At 44.8% G+C, this 25,146-nt stretch overlaps 1 protein-coding gene across 1 annotated transcript in view; it reads left to right on the top strand.

Annotated features, from left to right (window-relative positions):
- Window positions 1-25,146, top strand: part of MED27 (mediator complex subunit 27) — a 194,691-nt gene that overhangs the window by 134,472 nt on the left and 35,073 nt on the right. Inside the window, exon 5 of the mRNA XM_056860042.1 lies at window positions 24,775-24,882. Coding sequence (XP_056716020.1) covers window positions 24,775-24,882 — 108 coding nt within the window. The remainder of the gene's footprint in view (window positions 1-24,774; window positions 24,883-25,146) is intronic.

Here is a 25,146-nt window from a genome sequence, read left to right as displayed (position 1 = left end):
TTCCCATCCTATTTCAGTACACTAATAACTATATCACACCAGTGTGGTGCACTGGTTAAGAGCAGTGGTTTAGAGCGGTGGACTCTGATCTGGAGAACTGGGTTTGATTCCCCACACCTCCACATAACCAGTGCAGTCTGATTTGGTGAACCGGATTGGTTTCCCCACTCCTACTCGTGAAGCCTGCTGGGTGACCTTGGGCTACTCACAGCTCTTAGAGCTCTCTCAGCCCCACCTACTTCACAGGGTGTCTGTTGTGGGGAGGGGAAGTGGATTGTAAGCCGCTTTGATGATCCCTTATGTGGTTGAGAAAGTTGGCAAATAAAAACCAACTCTTCTTCTACTACTAGATCCGTGGAAGAGAAGATTGACTTCAAGCGTGGCTGTATTGTAAACTGTTGAAATGCCACGTTAGGAGGTTTTCATTGGCAAATGATGAAGTATGTCGGCTTAAAAACTTTCCCCTTTCAACTTCAAGCAGTGTTTGTTAAAAACCTTTGACTACCAGGGGATGCCCCTTGGATGGAGTACAAGCTGCAGCTGGAAAGCAAGGATAACAAGCTGATTCCTAAGGGCACACCTGTGGGCTCTGAGCAGCTGCAAAGATTCTGCCCTGTGTGACTGGGTGTCCTCTGGACAATCCGCTCTTTCTGCATTTCTGACTTAACACACAGCAATTGTGCCTCATTAGGCTGGATTTATACTACATGGTCCAAGCCTATAAATAATTGAAACCCTTTTCCAGAGCAGTCTGAAGCCCTCAGCTGATTTTTAAAGCAGCTTATTGTGTTGGTTTTGGATAGCAGTTTAATCCCAGTGTACTCCATTGATTTGTCAGTTAATCTTTTAATTGCATCCACATATGAAAGATGGAAGACATTCCACTATATTTGCCCTAATGAAGGAAGGGTCTGTGCAAAATACATTCTCTTTGTGTCCAGGGTGCTTTTTCTTAAACTCTGTTCCATTGTTCCCAGTTTTAGAACTGGTACAATAAATGAGGATATCCTTTTGAGATAGTAACTATAATAATGAAAAATGCTGAGGTTTATGAATCTTTAATGCAAACAATAATCTAGTAGGGAGCAAGAGACATTGAACACAAATGTCTGATTTGTGCATACCCATGTTTGGCCTTCTGAACTTGTTCAGTAACTCATTTTTCCCCTCTGTTAAAAGATGTATCAAGGGTCTAACTATTTATATACTATTTTCTCCTCCAAAATATGTGGTTCTGTTCATTGTATACTTTCGCTTATGATCCAAACCCAGCTTCCAGTTTCAACGAATTTGACTTGCCTTAACAGAATTCATTGCAAACCCCTTTTCAGCCTGAGTTTGCTGCACAGTAGTTTACATATAAGCATATAATTTTTCCGCCAGTTTTCCTTACTCCGGGAAGTCCCAAGGATTGATCTTGGTGTCAGGCAGCTCAATCCTGAGCTTTGCAGTGGCCAGGGACAGCATAGCCGAGGTGGTGCTGCGGCACCTCCAAGAGGTTCCCCGACCGCCAAAAGGCTAAGAAAAGCCTTTTTAAATTTAAAATTTCAAAAATGGGGCATTTCTCCCCATAGAGAACAGCGAGGCTGCACCAGGAAAATCCTGGAGCAGCACCGCTGTTTCAGAGGGGGGCGTTCCTAAGCTGGAAGGGGTCAGGAGGCAGCCTACCAGCAGCCCCGCCCCCAGGAACGCCCCGGAAACGCCTCCCAGGACACTGGTGCGAACATTTGCGCCAGCAGGATGCCAGCAAGAGGCCAAGCAAGAGGTCCATGGGCCGCGCTGCCACGCCAGTCTTGGGGCGTCCACTGTGCTGGCGTCCATGCCATTTTGCGAGGTGCAAGTGGCACAGACGCTGGCAAAGGGGGCTGGTTGCCTCCTAAGCCCATTCAGCCCCCAGGCTCAGGAATGAGCTCGTATGCATGCAAAGCTGGCACATATCAACTCTTAATGTGTGTGGGGAGGAAACCTTATTGGCCCATGCAAAATCCAGAACAAGAAACAAAATCTATGTAATACCTTTTATTATGGCCAACCAGAATGATACAAAATATTGTACAAGCTTCCAAGCTCTTCAGAACTCTTTGTCAGGCTAGATGCTGCAAAAATTAAAAAGATGAAGGAGGAGAAGAGCAAGTTTCCCAGGTCAAGATCTTAACACCCTGCCTTGTCAGTCTTTGGTGTTAGATGCTGACAGGCTCACCATTAGATTGCTGTAGTAGGTGTTTGATTCCAGCGCTTGCATGCTGGGAAGAAGAAGCAGGCAACGGAGGGTCATCTCATTTGGGGGGAAAAAGTCCAGCAAGTTCAATTGTAACTCTTGCCGTCCCTTCTACCACATCACTGAACTTAACCTTGCCTTCCTCTGGAATCAGGCAAGAGGGATGCTGAGCATCTGCACGGGGTTTGGGGCGCAGATCCTTTGTCCCGGCTGTTCATCTGGATGAAAAGCTCTGCAAACTAATGCTGAGCCAAAGCTGGAGGTGCACTAAACCTTTTTTGCCTTCCACATTCCCTTTTTGAAGATGGGTGCCAACAGGGAGGAAAATTCACCCTCTCTAAAGTGGCAGTTAACAGACAGCATGAACTTTGTCCTACCCCTCACTTTAGGAGTGGGGTGGGTGGGCATTGCGCTGTGCATTCGGTATAAGGATGGTTGTTGTTTTTTTTGCAGAGAGGATTCCTTGTAATTCAGTGGGAGACTGTCTCTCCCCACCTCCACAACAGCTGCTTTTGCCCGAAACAATTAAATCCCACAAAAACTCAGCACAGCCAACATGGTGTAGTGGTTAAGAGCGCTGGTTTGGAGCGGTGGACTCTGATCTGGAGAACTGGGTTTGATTCCCCACTCCTCCACATGAGCGGCGGAGGCTAATCTGGAGAACTGGATTTGTTTCCCCACTCCTCCACATGAAGCCAGCTGGGTGACCTTGGGCTAGTCACACTCTCTCGGCCACACCTACCTCACAGGGTGCCTGTTGTGGGGAGGGGAAGGGAAGGTGATTGTAAATCGCTATGATTCTTCCTTAAGTGGTAGAGAAAGTCAGCATACAACAACCAACTTTTTTTCTTCTTTTTCTTAATGTAAATGTGTCATCTCACAGAGATACTGGCCAGCCACTGGTGCTGCAGTCCACCCTAAAACTACTCAACCTCTGAAGGAATGAGCTGTGGCTCACGAAAGCTCATACCCGGCCAGAAATTGTGTTTAAGGTGCTACTGGACTCTGGCTCTTTTCTTTTAGTTCCTGGCAGTTACTCACCGCTTATTGGTTGCTTATTCTTGTCCATAAAATTACATTAAGTTCAAAAGTGGTAGTCTGGCAAGAGACTTTTATTGCTACACTTAATCTCTGGGCATGTCAGAATGGGCACGGTTTTATTAATAATAGCTGTAAAAGATAGTTGGTCTTCTGGTTGATTGGAATGGGAATCCTTCGGGGTTTGTAAGTCCCTTCTGTTGTTCCGCTCTGACCTAATCAATGGCTCAGTTAATTTAGGCTGTCATTGTTCAGCTCTATGATATAATTAGGACTGTGGCTGAATTTTTTCACCTCTTTACTCCTTTCTCCAACTAATTTTGTGATTTCTTGTAAGTGCAGGCAGCTGTGCAGCTCGAGAATTAGTCTGAAAACCACATCTGTATCTCAGAGTTCCCTTAGTATATATAATGGGTGTCCGTTATATTATAAAACCACCATGTTGGTGATGGTTATTCAAACAATAAGAGTTGCCCTATCAATGTAGTATTTCCACTCTATGGAGCAAGCCTGATGCTGTACATTTGTTTATTCATATATGAGGCGGCTTACAACATAAGAAATAAAACCCATAAAACATAAAATATTTAAAATTGACAACCATTAAAAACCAGTGTGCAAAAGCAGCTGAAATTACCCTCGTAACAGTCCTCGGGCTAGAAGCAAGTTGTAAAAGCAAACAGATCGACTCCCTAGTAAAAAGCCTACCTAAAAAGAAATGTTTTGGCCTGGTGCCTAAAGGAGAGCAGGGTAGGTGCCAGGTGAGACTCAAGGGGGAGGGGCATCCCACAGGTGAGGTGCTGCTGTTAAAAAAATCCTTCCAGTTGTTCCCTCTGCTCTGATCTTACCTCTGCAGATTGGGGCACAGAGAATAGGGCTTGGGTGGAGGAGGTAGTTTTGGATGCCATGAGGTTAAAGAGGTCTTACACCGTAAATAAATGAATGTCTCAGATTACTTTTTACACAGGTGCTTGCGCATAGCATGGAATTAGCTGAAGTTTGCATCTTGGTGGACAGAATCGGCTGTTTAGGCAGTGGGCCCCTGCCCTATCACCGGATAGGAGTCTTGCCCCATGTTTATTGACTTAATTCATGCCATTCAACCTTCTACTGTTTTGAGTATAATACCTAACACCTCTCTCCTTTGTATTGTCATGGCCATTTAAACCTATGGAGAGACTGCAGCCATCGCTGTATTGTGCATGTGAGGGTTGGCTTGGTGATCATATGCCTGGCCAAATAATGTCAATTGACCAAATCCTTTTTGACCCATCAAATGATTAACCCTTATTTTGACCAACCCTAACCCATGCACTGAATTTGCTTAGCAGAGAAATATTGAGCATTTCTTAGTAGCTGCTCCACAGTTATAGAATTCTCTTATTCTACCAGGCCATCATAGAAACATAGAGCTGGAAGGGACCTCAGGGGTCCTCTAGTCCAACCCCCTGCACAACACAGGAAATTCATGACTAACCCCCCCCCCACTCCTCCAGTGACCCCAGCTCTATGCCCAGAGGAAGGCAAAAAACCTCCACGATCACCAATCAGAGTTGAACCATTCCTCTTTAGGCTTGTGTTGAATGGCTGCACTTAAGCAAATGGGTTTACTTTCATTATAGATTCTTAAATTATTGTATCTTTCTTGTTTTCTTTTAAACGGTTGTTACCTACCACAGTCCTTTAGGAAAGGGGCAAGATGAAATGGTAATAAATACCATTAATTCAAGGCCAGCTGGTTTTAGAGGCAGCAGGCATGTAGACTCAACTATTTCCACTCATCAGAATCCGTGGAAGTCATCTGCAAATCGCTTGATGCTGCATGGCGTCCATAGACATAGGCAGCTCTTGTTCAGGAGCCCAGCTGAGACAAATGCAGGTCACTCAGCGTCCACGTTGGGTTTCTTGGTGGTGGGTCCCTAACCTGTAGGATTCCCTCCCTTTTGAGGTCAAGTGGTCACACTCCCTTTCAGAAGGTTCAGCGTTTTGTCATGTTTTTGTAATCACTTGCTGTAGTTTAAAACTGAATATTCTAACTGGCAGCAGTTGAAAACGATTGTTTTAATTGAACAACGCTGGTTGACAAAATGGAGTGCAAATATTATAAATTAATGCATTGCAGTCATTAGGTCTTTCTTGCCAGAAATTTGGGGCTGGGAATAGAAGCCAGTGTTAATTTTGGATAGTGTTCAAAAAGGTTATGACAGGCACTTTGCTTCTAAAAATATTACAAAATTGGGTGAACAAAGAAATTCGGCAAGTCGTCATTTCAAGCAGAGCCTTAAAATAATTTGTATAATTTTGGAAAATATATTCCACTCTGGAAAACAGTATATTTTAAGGGCTGCGTTTTTTATACTGCTTTTATAAAGCAAATCTTTTTTCATAATATATTAATTGTATATATTTTATGCCTCTAGGATTCTTTACCTAAGCTTTTCCTTCTTCCACACTAAAATAAGCCATTTTCCCTCCCAGTAGCCTCCGTTCAGTCTCAGTAAAAATAGTTCAGTTGTATTTTAACTTTCGAAATCTTGCTCCAGCTATTCTAAGCAGTCTGACAGTACAGAAGTGGGCTGCATACAAATTTCAGGAGAAACTAGACATCTGTGGTAATAATGCTATAGGCTCAGGTTTAGTCGGAGTATTAAATATATTGTACGTTCAGTAATTTAGTTAAGAATGTAATCTCTTTCTAATTTGATTGTAGCCTCCAGTATGCTTGTTCTGTGGCCTTTAATTCCAGAGTAGTTGTGATCACATTTTTGATTGACTGTAGCAACTTAATTTTGGACAATATATATCAAACATCTGTACTTTGTTGGGGGGGGGATACAAATACCATTTGTTTCCCAAACAGTAGTCAATGTAGTGGCTCACTGTTCAAGTCTGTACAAATCCTCTCTTGACACAAACTATCTCAGAGCATGCTGCAGCTCAGATCAGCTCTCCTCTTTTCTCAGATTCCTCCTTCCACTTCCTATTCCCCCCCCCATCATAGTTTGTTTCGCCATCAAGTCGCAGCCATGGGGTTTTCAAGCAAGAGACATTCAGAGATGGTTTATCATTGCCTATCTCTGCGTAGCAGCAGCAGCAGAGTAGGTTTTTATATGGCAACTTTCTCTACCCCTTAAGGAAGAATCAAACTGGCTTACAATCACCTTCCCTTCCCCTCCCCACAACAGGCACCCTGTGACGTAGGTGGGCTGAGAGAGTGTGACTAGCCCAAGGTCACCCAGCTGGCTTCATGTGTATGAGTGGGGAAACAAATCCAGTTCACCAGATTAGCCTCTGCCGCTCATGTGGAGGAGTGGAGAATCAAACCCAGTTCTCCAGATGAGAGTCCACCGCTCCTAACCACCGTTTTTAACCACTACACCACGCTGGCTGGAGGGCTGGAGCCTGCTGCCTCCCTTAATCTACTGGTGACATTTCATGAACCTTTCATTGACCTTCTGAACATGCCAGCAGGCCCTACTATGCTCTGCTATGCCCAGAGCAGCTTTTGAACAGCAGCGATCAAATTTTGTTACAAGGAGTCCACCACTCCAAACCACTGCTCTTAACCACTACACCACACTGGCTTTCCCCAGACTTCCTTGGTGATTTTCCATCCGAGTACTAACCAGGGCCGACCCTGCATAGTTCCGTAATCTGGCAAGTTTGGGCTAACCTAGGCTATTCAAGTCAGGGCAATTAGAGCCTGCCTAACATTTCCACGTATTCAAGGAGGTTCTCCCCTTCTGCACAGACCTCAGATTCCCCCCAGCTATTCCTAGGGGGTCTCCTGTCCTCTAGGAGCAGTCTTTGGGGGATATTTTAAACTGCAGAAGCAGGAAGGAGACAAGGAAGTCATGCTTCTGTGAACATAAATCTTTCCATCCACAGAAATTTTAGGCAGAATCCAAACCACAGTTTTTTTCTGCGATGGCTGATCTGGCAAACTATGGCTAGAGCCCTGCCCCCAAACCATCATTTGAAACCACTTCCTCGGGTGGTGGTAAGCTCTCCTTCACTGGAGGTTTTTAAGCAGAGGATAGATGGCCATCTGTCAGCAATGCTGATTCTATGACCTTAGGCAGATCATGAGAAGGAAGGCATCTTGGCCATCTTCTGGGCATGGAGTAGGGGTCACTGGGGGTGTGGGAGGGAAGTAGTTTGGAATTTCCTGCATTGTGCAGGGGGTTGGACTAGGTGACCCTGGTAGTCCCTTCCAACTCTAGGGTTCTATTATTCTATTCTATGATTCTAAATCTGTTGCTTCTGCATTTCCCCCATCCAATCCACGAGTTGGTCAGCTGAAGCTTCTTATGGCATGGAGACAAGTAACGAGTAACCTGGTAAATAACATCCTATTAAGCTTCTATTCCTTGACTCCATCCTCAACCAAAAGGGAAACTGCAACCAAGAAATCAGAAGGAGATTGAAACTGAGAAGGGCAGCCATGAAGGAGCTAGAAAAGATTCTTAAGTGTAAGGATGTGTCCCTGTCAACCAAAATCAAGTTAATTCATGCCATAGTATTCCCTATTACTGTGTATGGGTGTGAAAGCTGGACAATGAAGAAAGGTGACATGAAGAAAGTAGATTCCTTCGGAATGTGGTGTTGTAAGAGTGTGTTATGGATATCTTGGTCCGCCAAAAAAACAAATCAGTGGGTTCTAGATCAAATCAAGCCTGAACTGGCCCTAGAAGCTACAATGACTAAACTGAGGCTGTCACACTTTGATCACATTATGAGAAGACAAGAGTCACTGGAAAAGACAATCATGCTAGGAAAAGTGGAAGGCAGCAGGAAAAGAGGAAGACCCAACAAGAGATGGATTGATTCTATCTAGGAAGCCACGGCCCTCCGTTTGCAAGACCTGAGCAAGGCTGTTAACAATAGGACGCTTTGGAGGACATTGATTCATAGTGTTGCTTTGAGTTGGAAGCAACTTGATGGCACTTAACATTCACACAAGCCTCTGTTAAAGGGACAGGACATCCCCCCCCCCAAGGCAGTTGTCAACCGTAACATAGCAGCTTAACTGCTGGATGTTCAGACTTCTCAGGTATTATGGTATTTCCAGATATTGCCTTAGCTAGCAGAGGACTGTTGCAATTTGTAAGTCCACAGTCATGAGGGATAAGCCAGTTTAGCCAAACCCTGGTATTTTGGATTTGCTTCCAATAAAGTATATTGAGCAGAGACCACCAAAGGCCATAAATGGAGGTGTGCCCAGGGCCTCATCTATGGTATACTTCTGGTGGCAACAGAGATGTTGAAGTGTGGCCCTGTATCTGCTTGTGAAGGAAGGAAGACATTTTTTAGAGTATGGAAACTCTGCATATAGGACTTGAAATCATTTCAGCTTCTTCTGAGCACACATAGCTTCTGGGGTTCTGTCACATTATAGAACATCTCAGATGCATGAAATAGTGATGGAAATCATACAATTACAGAACATCTCAGATGCATGAAATAGTGATGGAAACCCAGTAATATTCTATTAATAGCAGCAGTTAAAGAAATTCTTATTGGGGTAGAGGTAATTATATCATAAATAGGTCTAACCCATTATGAAATAACCTCCTAGCCTTTTATGTAATATTGCTTGCTAGTTTATCCTCCCAGTTTAGCCTCTTTATTAAAGGGCTGTCGTTCGTTACCAAGGGACAAAAGAGTCACCTGCTCATCTTTAATATTGGAGAATCATTTAAAGCCCTTAATTTATGTCGACTTTTTAACGTGCACTATTGCAATTAAGTTAGATTAATGAAAGGTAAATTCCACCTCTCCATGAAAAAAAAATCCTTGCAAAGAGCCTAATTAGCATGTTTGTTTATTTAGCCTCCAATGGCTTAATTGCATCCCATCTTGCTATTTACAAATAGGCATCATTAAAGAAGAAAGAGCAGGAGAAGCGAAGTGTAGCATTCATACCAGCAGTGGAAGGTGGAGGGGTAAGGAACTGAAGGCAATGCAGAGCAGAATAACTAGCACAAACGTCTGTAGCTTTTCCAGTTCCTTTTATTGTTCCAAGCACATATGCACCGTGGTTCTCCACCGTTAGGCTGATTAACAAGGTGAATGAAGGAGAGAAGTTGGCCTGCTTTCACAGGATGGGAATGGCTGGACTCCTTCCTGGTGCTTTGGCCAAAATTGATTAGCACTCTCTTAAAAATGTTTCTCAATAGGCTCCTAAGGTAGCCCGTATCCATTTTAATGGCCACACACAATCCTGGTGACATTAGCAGAAAAGGTAATTGGAAATTATCTTTTAATCCCACCTTTTAAAAATTCCACCCTGCAGGTAAGTTTCATTTAAAGCATTGTAGGGTGCCTCTCTGCATCCCCGGGCACTCTGGAACTTGGGGGTAATTTTTCTGCATATTACTGAAGTTTTATAACATCATTATCCACCTGTCTAATGGGAGACCACCAGGGAAGTTCAGGGTTGCTATGCAGAGGCTGGCAATGGCAAACCACCTCTGAACATCTCTTGCTTTGAAAACTCTATAGGGTCACCATAAGTTGGCTGCAACTTGACGGCACTTTCCACCACCGATAGAGCATTTTAAAATATAGTCTACAGTTGGGGATGTCTGTTGTGATATTTAATACTTCCCATAAAAAAAAGGTAGAGGTCCCCTGTGCAAGCACCGGGTCATTCCTGACCCATGGGGTGACGTCACATCCCGATGTTTCCTAGGCAGACTTTTGTTTGTTTTATAACATTTTTATTGTTTTTTATAGTACAGTAATTTCCATCATTCATTAACATAATTATATGATATAAACAATATTTCTCTATTCTATATAACTAGTTAATTCAAATAATTACATTGACTTCCCCTCTCTCCTCCTCTATCTTATTGATAACTTTATTGTCACCTTTGCATTTAATTACTTATTCAATACAATACTTCATATATAAATCTGGTACTATTCTTAAAATCTAAATCTTTAATCTTAATAATATTTCTACCTTGATCAGTTGAATTAGAACAAAACATAACCTTCAATACTTCCCAATTTAAATTCATTTTGACAATATATTGTCCATGCCTCCCATTCTCCCACAAATTCTGTATTCTCCTTTTGATTTACTAATGCCGTACGTTTAGCCATTTCTGCTAGTTCCAACATTTTATTTATTCAGTCCGTCTTATCCGGTATCTCTGAAAGTTTCCATTTTGCTGCATAAACCAATCTTGCAGCTGTAGTGGCATATATCAAAAAAGATCTCTGAGTTAATATTGTTTCCGGTATAATACTTAGTAACTCACTTCCAGCGTTTTAGGGATATTCTGTTGCATAATCAGTCTCAATTCGTTATAGATCATATCCCAAAAGTTCTTAGCTTTTTTACAAAGCCACCATATATGATGAAAGGAACCAACTTCTTCTTGAAATTTCCAACAGTTTGGTGACATTGTTGTATTCATTTTGGCTAACCCTTTTGGTGTCAAATAGGCAGACTTTTGTTTACGGGGTGGTTTGCCAGTGCCTTCCCCAGTCATCTTCCCTTTACCCCCAGCAAGCTGGGTACTCATTTTACCGACCTTGGAAGGATGGAAGGCTCAATCAACCCTGAGCCGGCTACCTGAAACCAACTTCCGTTGGGATCGAACTCTGGTCGTGAGCAGAGCTTGGGCTGCAATACTGCAGCTTACCACTCTGCGCCAGGGGCCATTAGTGTGCTTTTAATGCAGCAATGCTACCGGGGTGGGGGGTTTCACGCAGAGTCATCTCTTGAGTGGTGGTTTTATCGCTGTCTTCCCTGAGATGGCGTGTTGACTTGTCTTCCCCCTCAGCCCCCGTGTACTGCAAAAGGCATAAAATACAAACCCGAGACCACTGTTAGTCAGTTGAGAGGTTCAGAAGCTACATGTGGCTCTTTGACATGGAACCTGTGGCTCTTCTCACCATCATTCCCCAAAGTGGCACCTGTCCCATGTTTCAGGAAATAGGGCAAGGCTCTTGGCAGGGGTGAACTCTGATTGGCTGGTAGCTCCCACTTAGCACAGAGAGAGGTTCCAATCCCCTTGTCTCTTGAAACACCTGGAAGGATACTGTTGATATAAGGGAGCATTGATCTTTTAACGTCCAGCTTAATAAAGAATTCTGGAGGAGTCGAAAGCTTGCACACTGTTTTGCGTCCTAAGCCTGACTCGCAAGCCCTTCCCCTCACTTCAGATTCACAAGTGCTGGCTAAGGTTCAGCAGTGGTAAAGAGAGACCCACCCTTCATGCTCAGAGGTGATACTTATTTAATAGTGATCCTTATATCTGACTGTGTGTCTGTTTGGTGGGGCGGCACATGGGCATAAAGTACTCTTTTGGTCAGCGGTAGCTGCAAATGTGTCTCTCCGTGAGCCACGGAGTGAGTAGCACTACTCAAAACCCTTGTTGCTGCTCCACTTGAACAGTATGTATGTGCAACACCCAACTTGGTGCTCACCTACTGGTATGTTTACACTGGCCAGGCGAGTTGACTCTTACTCAGCTTCTCCGTTTGCAAACCACCGCTTTTGAAATTGGGCAGTTTTGAAATAAGGCACTAGTGCAGAGGGCAGCTCAGTGTGCTCTCTGCAGCCAGACTTGTGACCCCCCCCCCAATTGCTGAGCAAGCTGCCCCAGGAAATCCATAGACGTTTCGTAGAGAGCCTCTGACGCAGAGCAGGGAATTGTAAACAGTAGATTCTAGTGTGAATCTAGTGTGAATCTACAGCCCCTTGCCACATACATTGAACATGCTCTGTGCATTTATTCAGGCCGCTTGGGTTGTGTTTTGCTATTAATTTGATGCTTGTCCACATCCTTATGTGTCCGTTCGTTACTTTCTTAAGAAAGTAAGAGTGACCAAATTCAATGAGGAGGTTTGCATGCAGATTCAATCAATCAGTCTTTATTTTTACAGTCAAAGACCAGCATACATACAAAATTACAATCAGACACGCAGATTTGTTTTACAAACATGGGAAAAATGTTGTAGGGGGTCAGAATCTTTCTCAGAGGTGCATGACCTAACCAGTGCTTAGAAATGGGATCTTGTTACCTAGGAATTTAATACTTTTGTAGCTCTGTGCAGTAGTAGTCCCTAAATATTTGATTCTGGCTCTTAAAAATTTGATGCTGGTGTCTAGGAATTTAAATTATATTTCCAGACCTGTCTGTGTTCTTATTTCTGTACTAATCTCCCATACACCAAGTGTTTTACAATTCATATCTCATTATCTCAAATAAAATTGCTAATTATTGGAGATCAGGTGTGTGTGTTTTTTAAGTCCAGGATTTCTTGAGGGACTTTTGCTGGGCCCAAAGATTGAAGGATAATGCAAAATTTATCATATTCTGTCCTTTACAACAGCCAGAGGCTTTCCATCTCAGTAGTCAGAAGTAGCAGGGTTTTAGTATTTAAAAACAAGTTTGGAATGTGGTCGTATTAAGGACAGGCTCCAAACAGGATTGCATGCATGTTTAACCTGCAGCTGTTCCATTTTCTGCTCCCGACTGTAGGGCATATTTTTCCCATTCATATTAATTGAATTTTAAAGTGACCTTGTACACGTATTGATTTGAATTAAAATTTTCTACATCAAGGTCGACTTGGCACATATCCTACAGGCAAAATATTAAAAAGCCAAGTACTGTGTCTATCAGGGTATCGACAGAAGAAGCTGGAATTTAATAGGGGAAGCTTGCTTCAGATGGCAAAAAAATAATGTTGTCTTTGTAATACAATTTAGGAATGTGCCAGCCTGTGTTTAGTACCTCTCTTTCATAAGGTGGGGAGCTATTGATGAGTGTCTAAACTCCATTTTTGAAATTGGTAGGCGGCAGCTCTTGGAAGCGAGCCTGCGTTTTAGCCATGCAAAATGTTTTGTAGTATTACATCGTATGTCACCAATCCTGAGGCAATGCTTCGTCTCTCTCTGGATGGACTGCAGGGCAAGTGACGTTTCAGTCAGTGCTTTCTCCATCCCTGCCACCTCTTCCAACCTCCCCTCGTTCCTCTTCCTCACTCAGTTTGTTAAAGCGGGGGTAACTGTGAGTGGTACTTGAGGCTTCAGTTTTGCGTATGGTGAAGTCCACAGAAAGGAGCAGCTGTAATGCCCGCAGTTCCTGTGTTTGAAAGCCCCTTCGGAGGTGCTTCCATTGATAAAGCACCTGAGGCGATTCCTTTCACATTCACATCTGAGAGCACAACATGCTGATCATGGTGGAAAGTGCCTTCAAGTCACTGCTGACATATGGCAACCCCCCCCCCTTGGGGTTTTCAAAGCAAGGGATGTTTGAAGATGGTTTGCCATTGCCTGCCTCCGCGTGGGCTGAGAGAGCTCTGAGAGAACTGCGACTGGCCCAAAAATTAAATTGTAAGTAAGGTATCCATAAAATTAAATCCATAAAATTAAATGACTGACAAACACTTAATGTGAACAATGGCCTTGCATCTCCCCGTTTATCAAGTTGGTTTAGTCGTTTCCCCCAAACCTTTGAAGCTTGGCTAAATAGTTCTAAATAGTTCTGACCTCTTTTTCGTCACTCCTGAGCTTTATGGTGCTTGCCACTTGTTGCGCCAGAAGATTTTGCTTTTCACTTTTGACAACCTGTTTGTATTGCTTTGGCGGAATCCCTTTTCGTGCACGATTTTATTGCACCTTCTTAGGGCTTTCTCTAGCTTTTATCAGTGAGAGCTTCTGTTCCCCGATGCTGCCAGTTGAAGAAGAAGAAGAGTTGGTTTTTATATGCCGACTTTCTCTACCACTTAAGGGAGACTCAAACCGGCTTACAATCTCCTTCCCCTCCCCACAACAGACACCCTGTGAGGTAGGTGGGGCTGAAAGAGCTCTAAGTGAGCTGTGACTAGCCCAAGGTCACCCAGCTGGCTTCGTGTGGAGGAGTGGGGAAACAAATCCAGTTCACCAGATTAGCCTTCGCCGCTCATGTGGAGGAGTTGGTTAAAACACTGCCCCAAAAGTGGCTTAATTGTTTGGGAAGCAAAGGGTAAAGCCAAATGGTCAAAACTCTTTTGGCTAATAACACCATATTTTACGCTAGGAACAATATCAGCGAGACTTTTCTAAGCCCCAGAGGATCCCTCACTTCAGACTTAGTTTTTTGAAGCCGTGTCTGTATGACTCGTATGACTCTTGATGATATTAATCGCAGCGCTTTAGCATTCTAACCTTTTCCAGATCTCTCCAGATTTATTCCCTCCTGTCACCTGCCTTTTGGAAGGGGCATCTCTAGTCCCTCAGGACTGCTGCTTATTTCCAAAACCGTCCTCATTTTCTGAAACACCCTGCTTTGGCTCCTCTAGTTGGCCTACCAGCTGCTGGGATTCCCGTGTCAATAAACCATTGGCACCAGCTAATTAAGCTATTAATATTGCCGCAGCTGCTGGTTGTGAGAAATTTAAACAACAAAGGTAGAGCGACGATAGCGCTTGAGCATTAAGCAGAACTTTCATTGCAGGTTGGATTGTTTTCCCTTTATTCACCCATGAGTATAGAGGTCAGAAATGAAATGCTGCATATCAGAAGTACTGGAAGTTCTAACCAGCTTTGCTTGGTAAAAATTGAATTTTGCAAAGGTGTTTATTTCAACCATTTAGACACACACACCCCCTCCAAATTCTTAGCGTGCTGCTCTCCAGGTGGTTTCCAACATGAAAACTGAAACAAATAATGAACTAGAAATGTGCTGCTAACCCTGTTATGTTTTATGGATACCGCCAAAAAGACAAACCAGTGGGTTCTAGATCATATCAAGCCTGAACTGACCCTAGAAGCTAAAATGACTAAAGTGAGGCTATTGTACTTTGGTCACATTATGAGAAGACAAGAGTCACTGAAAAAGACGACAAAGCTGGGGAAGGCAGCAGTTAAGGAGGAAGACCCAACATAAAATGAATAGATTTAATAAAGGAGGCCACGGCCCTCCGTTTGTAAGACCTGAGCAAGGCTGTTAACAATAGGACATTTTGGAGGTCATTAATTCATAGGGTCGCCACGAGTCGGAAGCAACTTGATGTCACTTAACACACACACAACCTTATTATGACTGTCATTAAACTTCATTTTCTGTCCAAATAACACGCTTCCTTTTCTTACAGTGAAGTTTGTGTTTTCTGTTTTCAACTATGCTGGCTGCCTGCTCATTTCCAAGCTCAATTCACAGTGCTGGTTATAACCTTTTTAACCTTTGAGAGCCAGTGTGGTGTAGTGGTTAAGAGCAGTGGTTTGGAACAGTGGACTTTGATCTGGAGAACCAGATTTGATTTTCCACTCCTCTACATGAACGGCAGACGTTAATCTGGTGAACCGGTTTGGTTTCCCCACTCCTACACATGATGCCAGCTGGGTGACCTTGGGCTAGTCACACTCTCTCAGCACCACCTACCTCACAGGGTGTCTGATGTGGAGAGGGGAAGGGAAGGAGATTGTAAGCCGGTTTGATTCTTCCTTAAGTGGTAGAGAAAGTTGGCATATAAAAACCAACTCTTCTTCTTTGCCCTTTGGGGTCTAGGACCCACATATCTGGACTGTTTCTCCCCATATATGCCCCCACGTGCCAGTTATGATCACATAGCTGCCACCTACTGGTGGCTCCCTGCTTAAGTTTGCCAGCTCAGCATCTCCTAGAACATGCTCATTTTTAACAGAAGCTCCCACCTTGTAGAACAGGCTTGGAGGAGGGGGCTTCAAGGCTATTTTATTTGCTAAGGCTTTTAATGGAGTTCAAACTACAGGTATTTGGGAGGGGAGGATTAATAGGGTTTTACTATATTGTGTGGGGTCTTAATTTGAAAATGTAAGCCATCTTGAAGAAAAACATTGTAGAAAACTAAAGCATTTACACTTCGGAATTCCAAGACTGTGGCAACTAATAAATTTGTATTATTTATTTACATTATTTATAGTTCCTTTAGTACCCTAATATGCAATTCATCCTGTGTTATATCTTCTATGTTAAATGGCTGGTCACTGTGTGACATTTTTGTAAACCTTTTCTAAATTGGTTTCTATTTGACTTAAGTAGTTGATTAGTAAAAAGCGTTTTGCAAGCATAGCAGAGTTAAAATGGAAGGTAGATTTCTGGCTCTAAATTGCTTGCAGTCTGGCTAGTTTGTGTGAATTGGTCCTCTCTGTTTGTTCCCAGGATCTCAATTCCACCATAAACTTGCCATGACTAGGGTTGCCAGGTCCCTCTTTGCCACTGGCGGGAGGTTTTTGGAGTGGAGCCTGAGGAGGGTGGAATTAGGGGAGGGGAGGGACTTCAATGCCATAGAGTCCAATTGCCAGTGGCCATTTTCTCCAGGGGAACGGATCTCTATTAGCTGGAGATCAGTTGTAATAGCAGGAGATCTCTGGCTAGTACCTGGAGATTGGCAACCCTAGCCATGCCCTTTGACGTTGTGGTAGATCCCAGGGAGCCTGAGCAGATATAGGATTAGCAGATCTCACAATGGACAGAATTAGGTTAAGCTAAAGTAAAGGTAGTCCCCTGTGCAAGCACCGGGTCATTACTGACCCATGGGGTGACGTCACAACACGACGTTTACTAGGCAGACTATGTTTAGGGTGTGGTTTGCCATTGCCTTCCCCAGTCGTCTACACTATCCCCCCAGCAAGCTGGGTACTCATTTGACCGACCTCGGAAGGATGAAAGGCTGAGTCAACCTCGAGCTGGCTACCTGAAACCAACTTCTGTCGGGATCGAACTCAGGTCATGAGCAGAGCTTTTGACTAGTTGTCATGCCCCCCTCTGTGGCTGAGTCCAAGGCCTCAGATGCAGAACTGGAGCAGTTGGCCGTCCCATCAGCAGCTGACCCTCCTGGGAATGCAGCTGATGAGACTTCTGAGCCAGATGCTGAATTAAAGGGGCCGTCAGACGCTTCCAAGTCTAGCCAGGCTGAGGAATTCCAGTCCCCGTTGGAGGCCCGACTGTCAGAGCCAGCCAGAGACTCACAAGAGTCCTCCCCCATGACTCACTGGCAGCAGAGACTCCAGACCCTGCTATATGAAAGGAGACAATTGGCCTGGCTGCAAAGCTGGAGAGGCATTCCAGCTGTGGAGAATGAGAGTGAGTGATGACAGGACCAACCTCACTCTGATAGCTGGCCAGATTTAAAGAATGGCGAAAGTCAGCCTAGGCGTGGAAGCAACATACTGAATTCCGGTTTCAGTTGAGCTCCACTCCGTTTGCTGTCTTGCCTGAGAACGACCTTGGACTGTTTGAAGACCACGCCTACCCTACCGCCTTGCCTGTGACCCAGACCTGCTTAACGACCACTACCCTTGCTGCCTAGCCTGTGATATGTAAGAGACCCCGGCCTGACTTCTTGGACTGCTTCCTAGACTTTGCCTTACCACTGTTGACACCACTGTTTCTGTGCAGTCGCCCAGGCTGCAGAAGCCTTGGCTTCTGTACCCTACCCCGCTTCCTGCCACGGCCGCTCTCAGCTCCCTCTGCACCGTGCTGCAGTAGCAGCCCTCGCCAGCCTGCCCAGCCAGTACAGCAGTACTGCAGCTTACCACTCTGCGCCACGGGGCTCCTATAGGTTAAGTAGGAAGCCTGTTTTTAATGTGCCATGTTCTGTATCTTTTTTTTGATGTTACCTGCTCTGAGCCTCCAGGGCTAGGGAGGCCATAAGCTTAGACCCAGATCTTGGTAAGCTTAGAAAAAAAAGGGGTGGTGGTGGTTCTGCTCCACTTTCCTCATCTCCTTTTTGTTTGCGCATCCAAAAGCCCCACCTTTACCACTGTGCCATTCCTTCCTAGCCACTGTTTGCCTCATGCCTGCTGTCCCCCCAAATTACTAATCCCATCTACCTCTTCCAACATCTATTTGCGCTCACTGGTGTGCTGTAGGAGAAGAGATGAAGATATCATCTTCCGTGCAATATCCCCAGGCAGAATCAGAAGGGGGAACTGTGCATAAGCCTTCTTGAAACCCTTCATTGGATTTGTCTTTTCTTATTTCTTACATGTCTTTTTCCTTCTTGAATGGGTGGCCTTCGAGCCATCTGGTCGTTCTGATGTTTCCTTTTAGCTTTCTTCTGTTTTTATTAAGCTATTCTGTAACGACGTTAATAGCTGTTTCTAAGAGCTTCCTACTGCAAAACTTTGGACATAAATTGTGTGAATTGGTATTCCTTCAGAGGCTAGCTGTTATGGAGCTCAGTTTTCACTTTGGAGCCCACGAGAGTGTTTACCAGTGGCACATTTCTGCCAGAATGGGAGAAGACTTTGAATGAATCCTTTCTGCTCCAGCATGCTCCTTCCAAAATTCCCATCACCTTTGTAAGACATTAAGATATGCTGGGCAAGGCAGACATTCAGCCATGGAGTTCTACACCAATGTTTCTTAGGGTATACAGGAACCAGCCACTGGCTGTTCACAGTGCACTTTCAGGTGTCCCCAGAGACCATGATGAAAGTAGATGGGTGTCATCCAGTTAAAGCAGGGGTGGGGAACCTTTTTTCCACCAAGGGTCATTTGGATATTTATAATATCATTTGTGGACCATTCAAAATTATCAACTTAAAAATTAGCCGACCAAGCCCCAAGCAGGCAGCTGCCCCAGATGACCCCGCCCCGTGCATGGGCTAGCAGGCAGGCATCCAATTGGTGGTGCACTCGCCCACCTGGTGGCACAGGATGGTCTGTTGCACCAGCTGGGCGTAGTTGTCCAGCTGCACGCTGGAGTTGCTCCTGCTCTGTATGGTTGGGGCTGGATTCTACAGCTGGCTCCTGCTACCTCCGCCTGCAGGGATGAAATGAGGACACACTGGCTAAGAACTCCTCCCCCCGCACATTCTGGCCCTGCCCCCTTTAACCCCTCCATTGTCGTCACTTCCGCCCCCAGCCCTCTTGTAGTACACAGGGAATACGTTTCTCCATGGCCCGGGTGGGAAAGGGTTAACACAGTTTCTTGGGCGGTCCTAGCAGCTCCATAGCTAACGACTCTTCTGCAAGGGGGGAAAAGGTTCCTTTTCTTGGCAAAACAAACTCACCTTGAATAGGGGCTATTCCTGTCTGAGGGAGGGGGCGGATCACCAGTCTTAGGTCCTTCTGAGCTCGAGATCTGCCAGGACCCACGAAGGGCCAGACCAAATGATTTTGCGGGCCTTAAAAGGCCCCCGGGCCTGACCCCCACCCCTGAGTTAAAGTAATTAATAGTCTTCATATGAATTGTATGTTTAATAAAACAATACTGACAAAACAAGCATACTTATCAGATGAAGTGCACACACATTACAGCAGGTGCCATTTTAGAAGAGGCATTTACTCCACATGAGAAGAAAAAAGAACTGCTTCTTCTACATCTAGCATTCTTCAATAAGATCTCCATCTGTGGAAGCAAAGAACTAGATCGGCAAAGCCAGAGGGGTGCCCAAGAGTTGCTTCTGTAGGACAGCTGAGAAGGAAAGAGACCTTCTCTCTGCTGGTCATCACCTGCAGCTCCCAGCTAAAACTTCCCCAGCATATCCTCCAAGATGTACAGCTTGCTCTGGATAATAATATCCTTCTTCCCCCGACCTTGGGAAGGCTTGTCCTCGATTAAAAACACAATTCACCCCCAATCCCAAGCCGTGGACTAGATACCTATTGATTCTCCCCACCACTTTTACAAAATCAGGCTTGGATAGCTAAGGTATACCCCAAGGTATGCCCCAAGCTCCACGTGATTCCAAACTCCCTTGCTCATTCCTCTTTTTCTTTGCCTTGTGCTGGTGGCTCTGGCTGGTGGCAGCTGACCATCTGCTGGGCAGGAAGGGAATCATGCTGTTTCTGTGGTGCATCAAGAGCATGTAGTGGGAAATGTAATGCCCAGGCACATTTCCCAGAAACCCTGCACATGCCATAGGCACTGCTGAAGCACCATCCAAGGGTTAGCATAGGGAGGACAGAATGGGAAGAGAAGAGGAACAGTCTCCCATTCCATCAGTGGCTGGCTGGCCAGGGCATCAGATGCCACAACAAAGTGAGAATGAAGAAAGAAGGAAGACAGTGATTATTTTGGTCAGATCTGCAGTCTGTGCCAGAGAAGAATTCCCAGCTGTAGAAACTGCAAAAACTCCAAACCCAGAGGCAACATGAGATGAACTGAAGAAACAACCCAGGATCTTGCCTCCTTGGTGGCCAGCTCTGTCCTTATATCTAGTTGAGCAACATTGTCGGGAGACCCATCTATCAAGGGCGTATATGTGCAGTCAAAGGACTAATGTGATATATGCTGTTGTGTAACACCAAAGTCGTAACTGGTGGGGAGGGGTCCATGCCCACGCTGGATCTTTTACTCCGTTGACAACACCTTAAAGATTAGCCAGTGTATTGTAACATAAGTTTTTGTGAACCAAAACCCATTGTATCCTATGCATACTGCTACCTCCCTTTTAATGGGCCAAAATGAGCTCTGCCTGCATCAGCTGCAACATTTGGGCTAGTCTTCCAGGAGTCACAAGGGTCTCTGAGCTGCAACAAACTAAGAGCCAAACTGCAAGTGACAGCAAGCACTTGTCCATCCCATGGCCACCGATGCCATTTTAGAAGCATTTGTAGTTCTTTAAAGATTACTGTGATGCCCCAATCCGGATCAGGCATGCTGCGGTGTGGCCCCAGGAGCTCTTGTTCTCTCCCCCCCCCCTTGCACATTTTCAGGTGCAGAAACAATGGAAGTTGGTTTCAGGTAGCCGGCTCAAAATCGACTCAGCTTTCCATCCTTCCAAGGTCGGTGACATGAGTACCGAGCTGGCTGGGGGTTATGTGTAGACAACTGGGGAAGGCAATGGCAAACCACCCCGTCAACATAGTCTGCCTAGTAAACGTCATGATGGGATGTCACCCCATGGGTCAGTAAGCACATTAATGGTTTTAATGTCTTAAGGTTTACCCATTAAAATGGACTGTAGATCAGAGAAGGTGGAAGTCTTAGAAGATCCTTTTAAATAAGCAGATGGATCGGTTGGTTCTACATCAGAGCTACTTGAATGCTGAGATTGAAACAGTGATTTGCTTACTTAACTTTACCTTTACAAATGCTTCAAAAATGATGTTGGTGTCCCATGCCCACCATCAGTTGTAGTTTGGCTCTCAGGTGGTGATCTGACTAGAATTTTTTTCCTCTTTGGCTGTAAAATGTCTAGGCACTTGGAGGCCGTGAAAAAATCCCCCCCCCCAAAAAAAACACAGATTTTTTTTGTAGAAAATTGAACTATATATAATATTTACTTTATTTTCAAACCTAAGCTTATATTACTGTTCTTACGTAATAAAATGCATCGTTTATAGTTTAGCATATAAAACTTCTATTTGACATATTTATGACATTTAAAAGTAAATGTAAAAATATAATCTTCTACAAGGAGAATTGTCGGTGCAGTAGTAAACAAGAAGCAAATTATAGGCACAGAAATACCGTATATGCTCGCGTATAAGCCGACCCGCGTATAAGCCAAAATGCCTAATTTCACCCCCAAAATAGGGAAAAATTAGGCACCCGCGTATAAGCCGAGGGTCGGCTTATACAACCCCCAGGTCGCCCTCCCTCCTGGCCTCCCGGGCCCTCCAGACCCACCCCAACCCCAGCGCCACCCTAGGGGGGAGGGGGAAGAGCCCCTGAACCCCCTACTTACCGGGAGAGGCGGTGATCAGCTGGCGGCGGCGGCAGGCCCCCCCCCCCCCCGGCGCACAGGAGGCCCAGCAGGCAGCTCCTGGCCCGGGGGAAGGTGCGCTGAAGGCGGCGCCCCCCCCCCCCCCGGCGCACAGGAGGCCCAACAGGCCACTCCTGGCCCGAAGGAAGGCGCGCTGGAGGCGGCGGCCGCGGCGGCGGTAAGTCCCCCCCCCCTCCACCTACCGTATTGACCCGCGTATAGGCCGAGTTGGGATTTTTCAGCCCTTTTTGGGGGCTGAAAAACTCGGCCTATACGCGAGTATATACGGTACGTTGTGCCTGTGTCTACAGAATATACAGAAAATATATATCTAATTCTGAACTGGACCATAGGGTGTGGATCAAAGAATCCATACAATGGATGGAGGGACAGGTGGGAGGATTTCTCTGTAAAACTGAGGGAAGCTCTAGGTTTGCAGAAAAATGAGAAATCTAACAAATAAACAAACAAATAGGGGATTCAGGCGACTCCAGATAATAGAAACATATTGCGTTCTAAGAAATTAATGGCCACTAAGCTCTCTCAAGATCTTCTGAGATCTCAGTGGCCATTTTGGGGCAGCTGCAGCAATATGCGGAGTATTCCAAGCCTTGGTTTCCTTAAATAAAATTCCGGATGGGGAGCAGGAGTAGTCAGAAGCCAAAAGAATCCATGGAAAGGGCTCCCTCCCTCCCCTGTGACATCCCCTGGTAGAGGGAGGACTCACTGGGGCCGCCATGCAACTTGGTTGGGTGACTTGCCACTGCACAACTTACACAGCATGGCCAGGTCCAGGTGTTTTGCAACTGTGCAACTTAAATGACTTGGGAAAGCTGAAGATTGGGGGTGGGGGAGGCAAGAAAGCAGGAAAAGGAAAGAGGCTGTTGGGCCTGCCAGGGGGAAAGAAGAACGACAGTAGTGAGGGGGCTTTGGCCTGGCAACGAGTGGGAGACCAGGCAGTGGAGACATGGGGTGGTGGAAGTGGTGTCAGTCCTCTCTAGGAATCACCCAAAAAACAATGGTTTCCCCATTTCCTAGTAAGACATTTTAAAAATTTTATTTTTCTCGCGGTCAGGAAACACCAGGTGGGAGTAGGCAAGTGGGGGAGGGGGGCTTGGCAACCCTTGGGGGTGCTATAGGGGGAAATGAGATGGTGCCCCACAAGTCCTTTCAGGTCCACCCTCCTTGACATTGTGTGATGCTGTAGATCAGGGGTCCCCAACCTTTTTGAGCCTGCAGGCACATTTGGCCATGAATGTACTAGTATGAGTTTGAGCGCTCCTGTTGAGCTCAACTGCCTCCCAGGCCGGCGCACCTCACAACCACAGCACAGCTTAAGATACCAACTCAGGCTGCAGCCAGACGCAGCTCTCCAAGCTCCAGCCATCTCTCTGGCCTCACGCGATGCGCACTGACGAGTGGGGCAGAGGGCCTCGGAGATGGGAAGCCCACAGGCAAGGTGTTTGGCACAAAAAGTCACGAACATTTCCTCCGTTGTGAATCAACGACTTCCTATCTCAGTAGTTTCCAGCAGTGTCTCCCACACGGGGGGGGGGGGGGCTGTGGGCACAGGGTACACATGTGCAGTGGTTTTAATTGGTTTTTAAATGGATGTCTATTCAGTTTTTACTGTTGTTTTTTTTATTTATTAATAGTCAATCAGTTTTTTGAACCTGATGGGCTTTTTGAACCTGTCTGACGAAGGGAGCTTTGACTCACAAAAGTTTGTATCCTGAAAGTCTTTTTTTAAAAAAAGTTTTTATTATTTTTATTTTCAACACAACGCATAACAAAATACACAACACATACTTATTACAACACTATTACAATACTAAGACAAGACCATATTCTACCCATATTTGGGGCAAGTCTACAATCTGCAGTCATCCTAGCTACTAATATTCTTAGAGCTTATTACACGTATAAAGTGTAAAATATAGGTCAGCCAAGCAGAGAGGGGAGGAAAAAACTAAATATATATTTAAGATTATCACTATACAGATTACATTATCTATTGTAGTATAATATCGTGCATATATCATAGGCATTATATTAAAGTGCTATACAAAACTTGGTTATATTCTCTATTATTATTGAGTTGTATTATTTATCTTATAACCTTATTATTATATTTTGTCCAATTGCAATACATATATATTATAACGTTAAACAAATATTGTTAATTTTTCCTGGAAGTCTTGTTAGTCTCTAAGGTGCTACCAGACTCAAATCTAGGTCTTTGGCAGACCGACAGATCTACCCTCTGAAACTTTTTGAACCTTGAAATCAACCCATTTTTTAAAAAAAATGGTTCTCTCTTACTGTTTAAAGAAGAAAAAGAGTTGGTTTTTATATGCCTACTTTCTCTACCGCTTAATTTGATTCTTAAGGAAGAATCAAACCAGCTTACAAGCACCTTCCCCTCCCCACAACAGACACCCTGTGAGGTAGGTGGGGCTGAGAGAGCTGTGACTAGCCCAAGGTCACCCAGCTGGTTTCATGTGGAGGAGTGGGGAAACCAACCCAGTTCACCAGATTAAGTGTCTGCCGCTCATGTGGAGGAGTGGGGAATCAAACCCAGTTCTCCAGATCAGAGTCCACTGCTCCAAACCACCGCTCTTAACTACTACACCATGCTGACTCTTTGCTAGAAGAAGAGAGCATTGCTTGAATGCAGCAGTTTCTGCACATCTTTAGAGTGACTCTTTCAAACACCTGTGTTTGAAATACTGATGATGTATTTCTTTCCTGTAAAGTGTTTTTTAAAAGGATATAGTCTTCGTGTTAACTTTCCCCCCTGGTTTTGTGATTAACATTATGTTTAGTTTTTCTTTTACATTTTCTCAGTTTTGATGCCCTTTTCCTTTGACAGGTGACCTTAGGGAAAGTGTTAAAAGTCATCGTGGTGATGCGGAGCCTCTTCATCGACCGAACGATTGTAAAGGGCTATCATGAAAACGTCTACACTGAAGATGGCAAGGTGGGTGTTGCTTTCTCCCCTCCCTCCATTGCAGTTTTTTTTTGGTATGAGGACATAAGCAGGTAAGACCACATGCCAAACGCGTTTCAGCCTTCAGACCTTCGTCCGTGGTCTAATACAGAGTTTCCCAAACTTTTTGAGTCATGGAGCACTTTTCAGGAAAGAAATTGGTCACGGAGCATTAATTTTCACCTAGTACCTACATACTAAACTGGATGACAGTAGTGTTTTTCTTTCCTATCTCTTCATGGAGCACTAGTTGAT

The sequence above is a fragment of the Euleptes europaea genome, chromosome 14 (assembly GCF_029931775.1).
Source record: "Euleptes europaea isolate rEulEur1 chromosome 14, rEulEur1.hap1, whole genome shotgun sequence".
NCBI classification, from domain to species: Eukaryota; Metazoa; Chordata; class Lepidosauria; order Squamata; family Sphaerodactylidae; genus Euleptes; species Euleptes europaea.
Note: the sequence above shows the minus strand (reverse complement) of the source record. Positions and strands in the feature narration are given on the sequence as shown.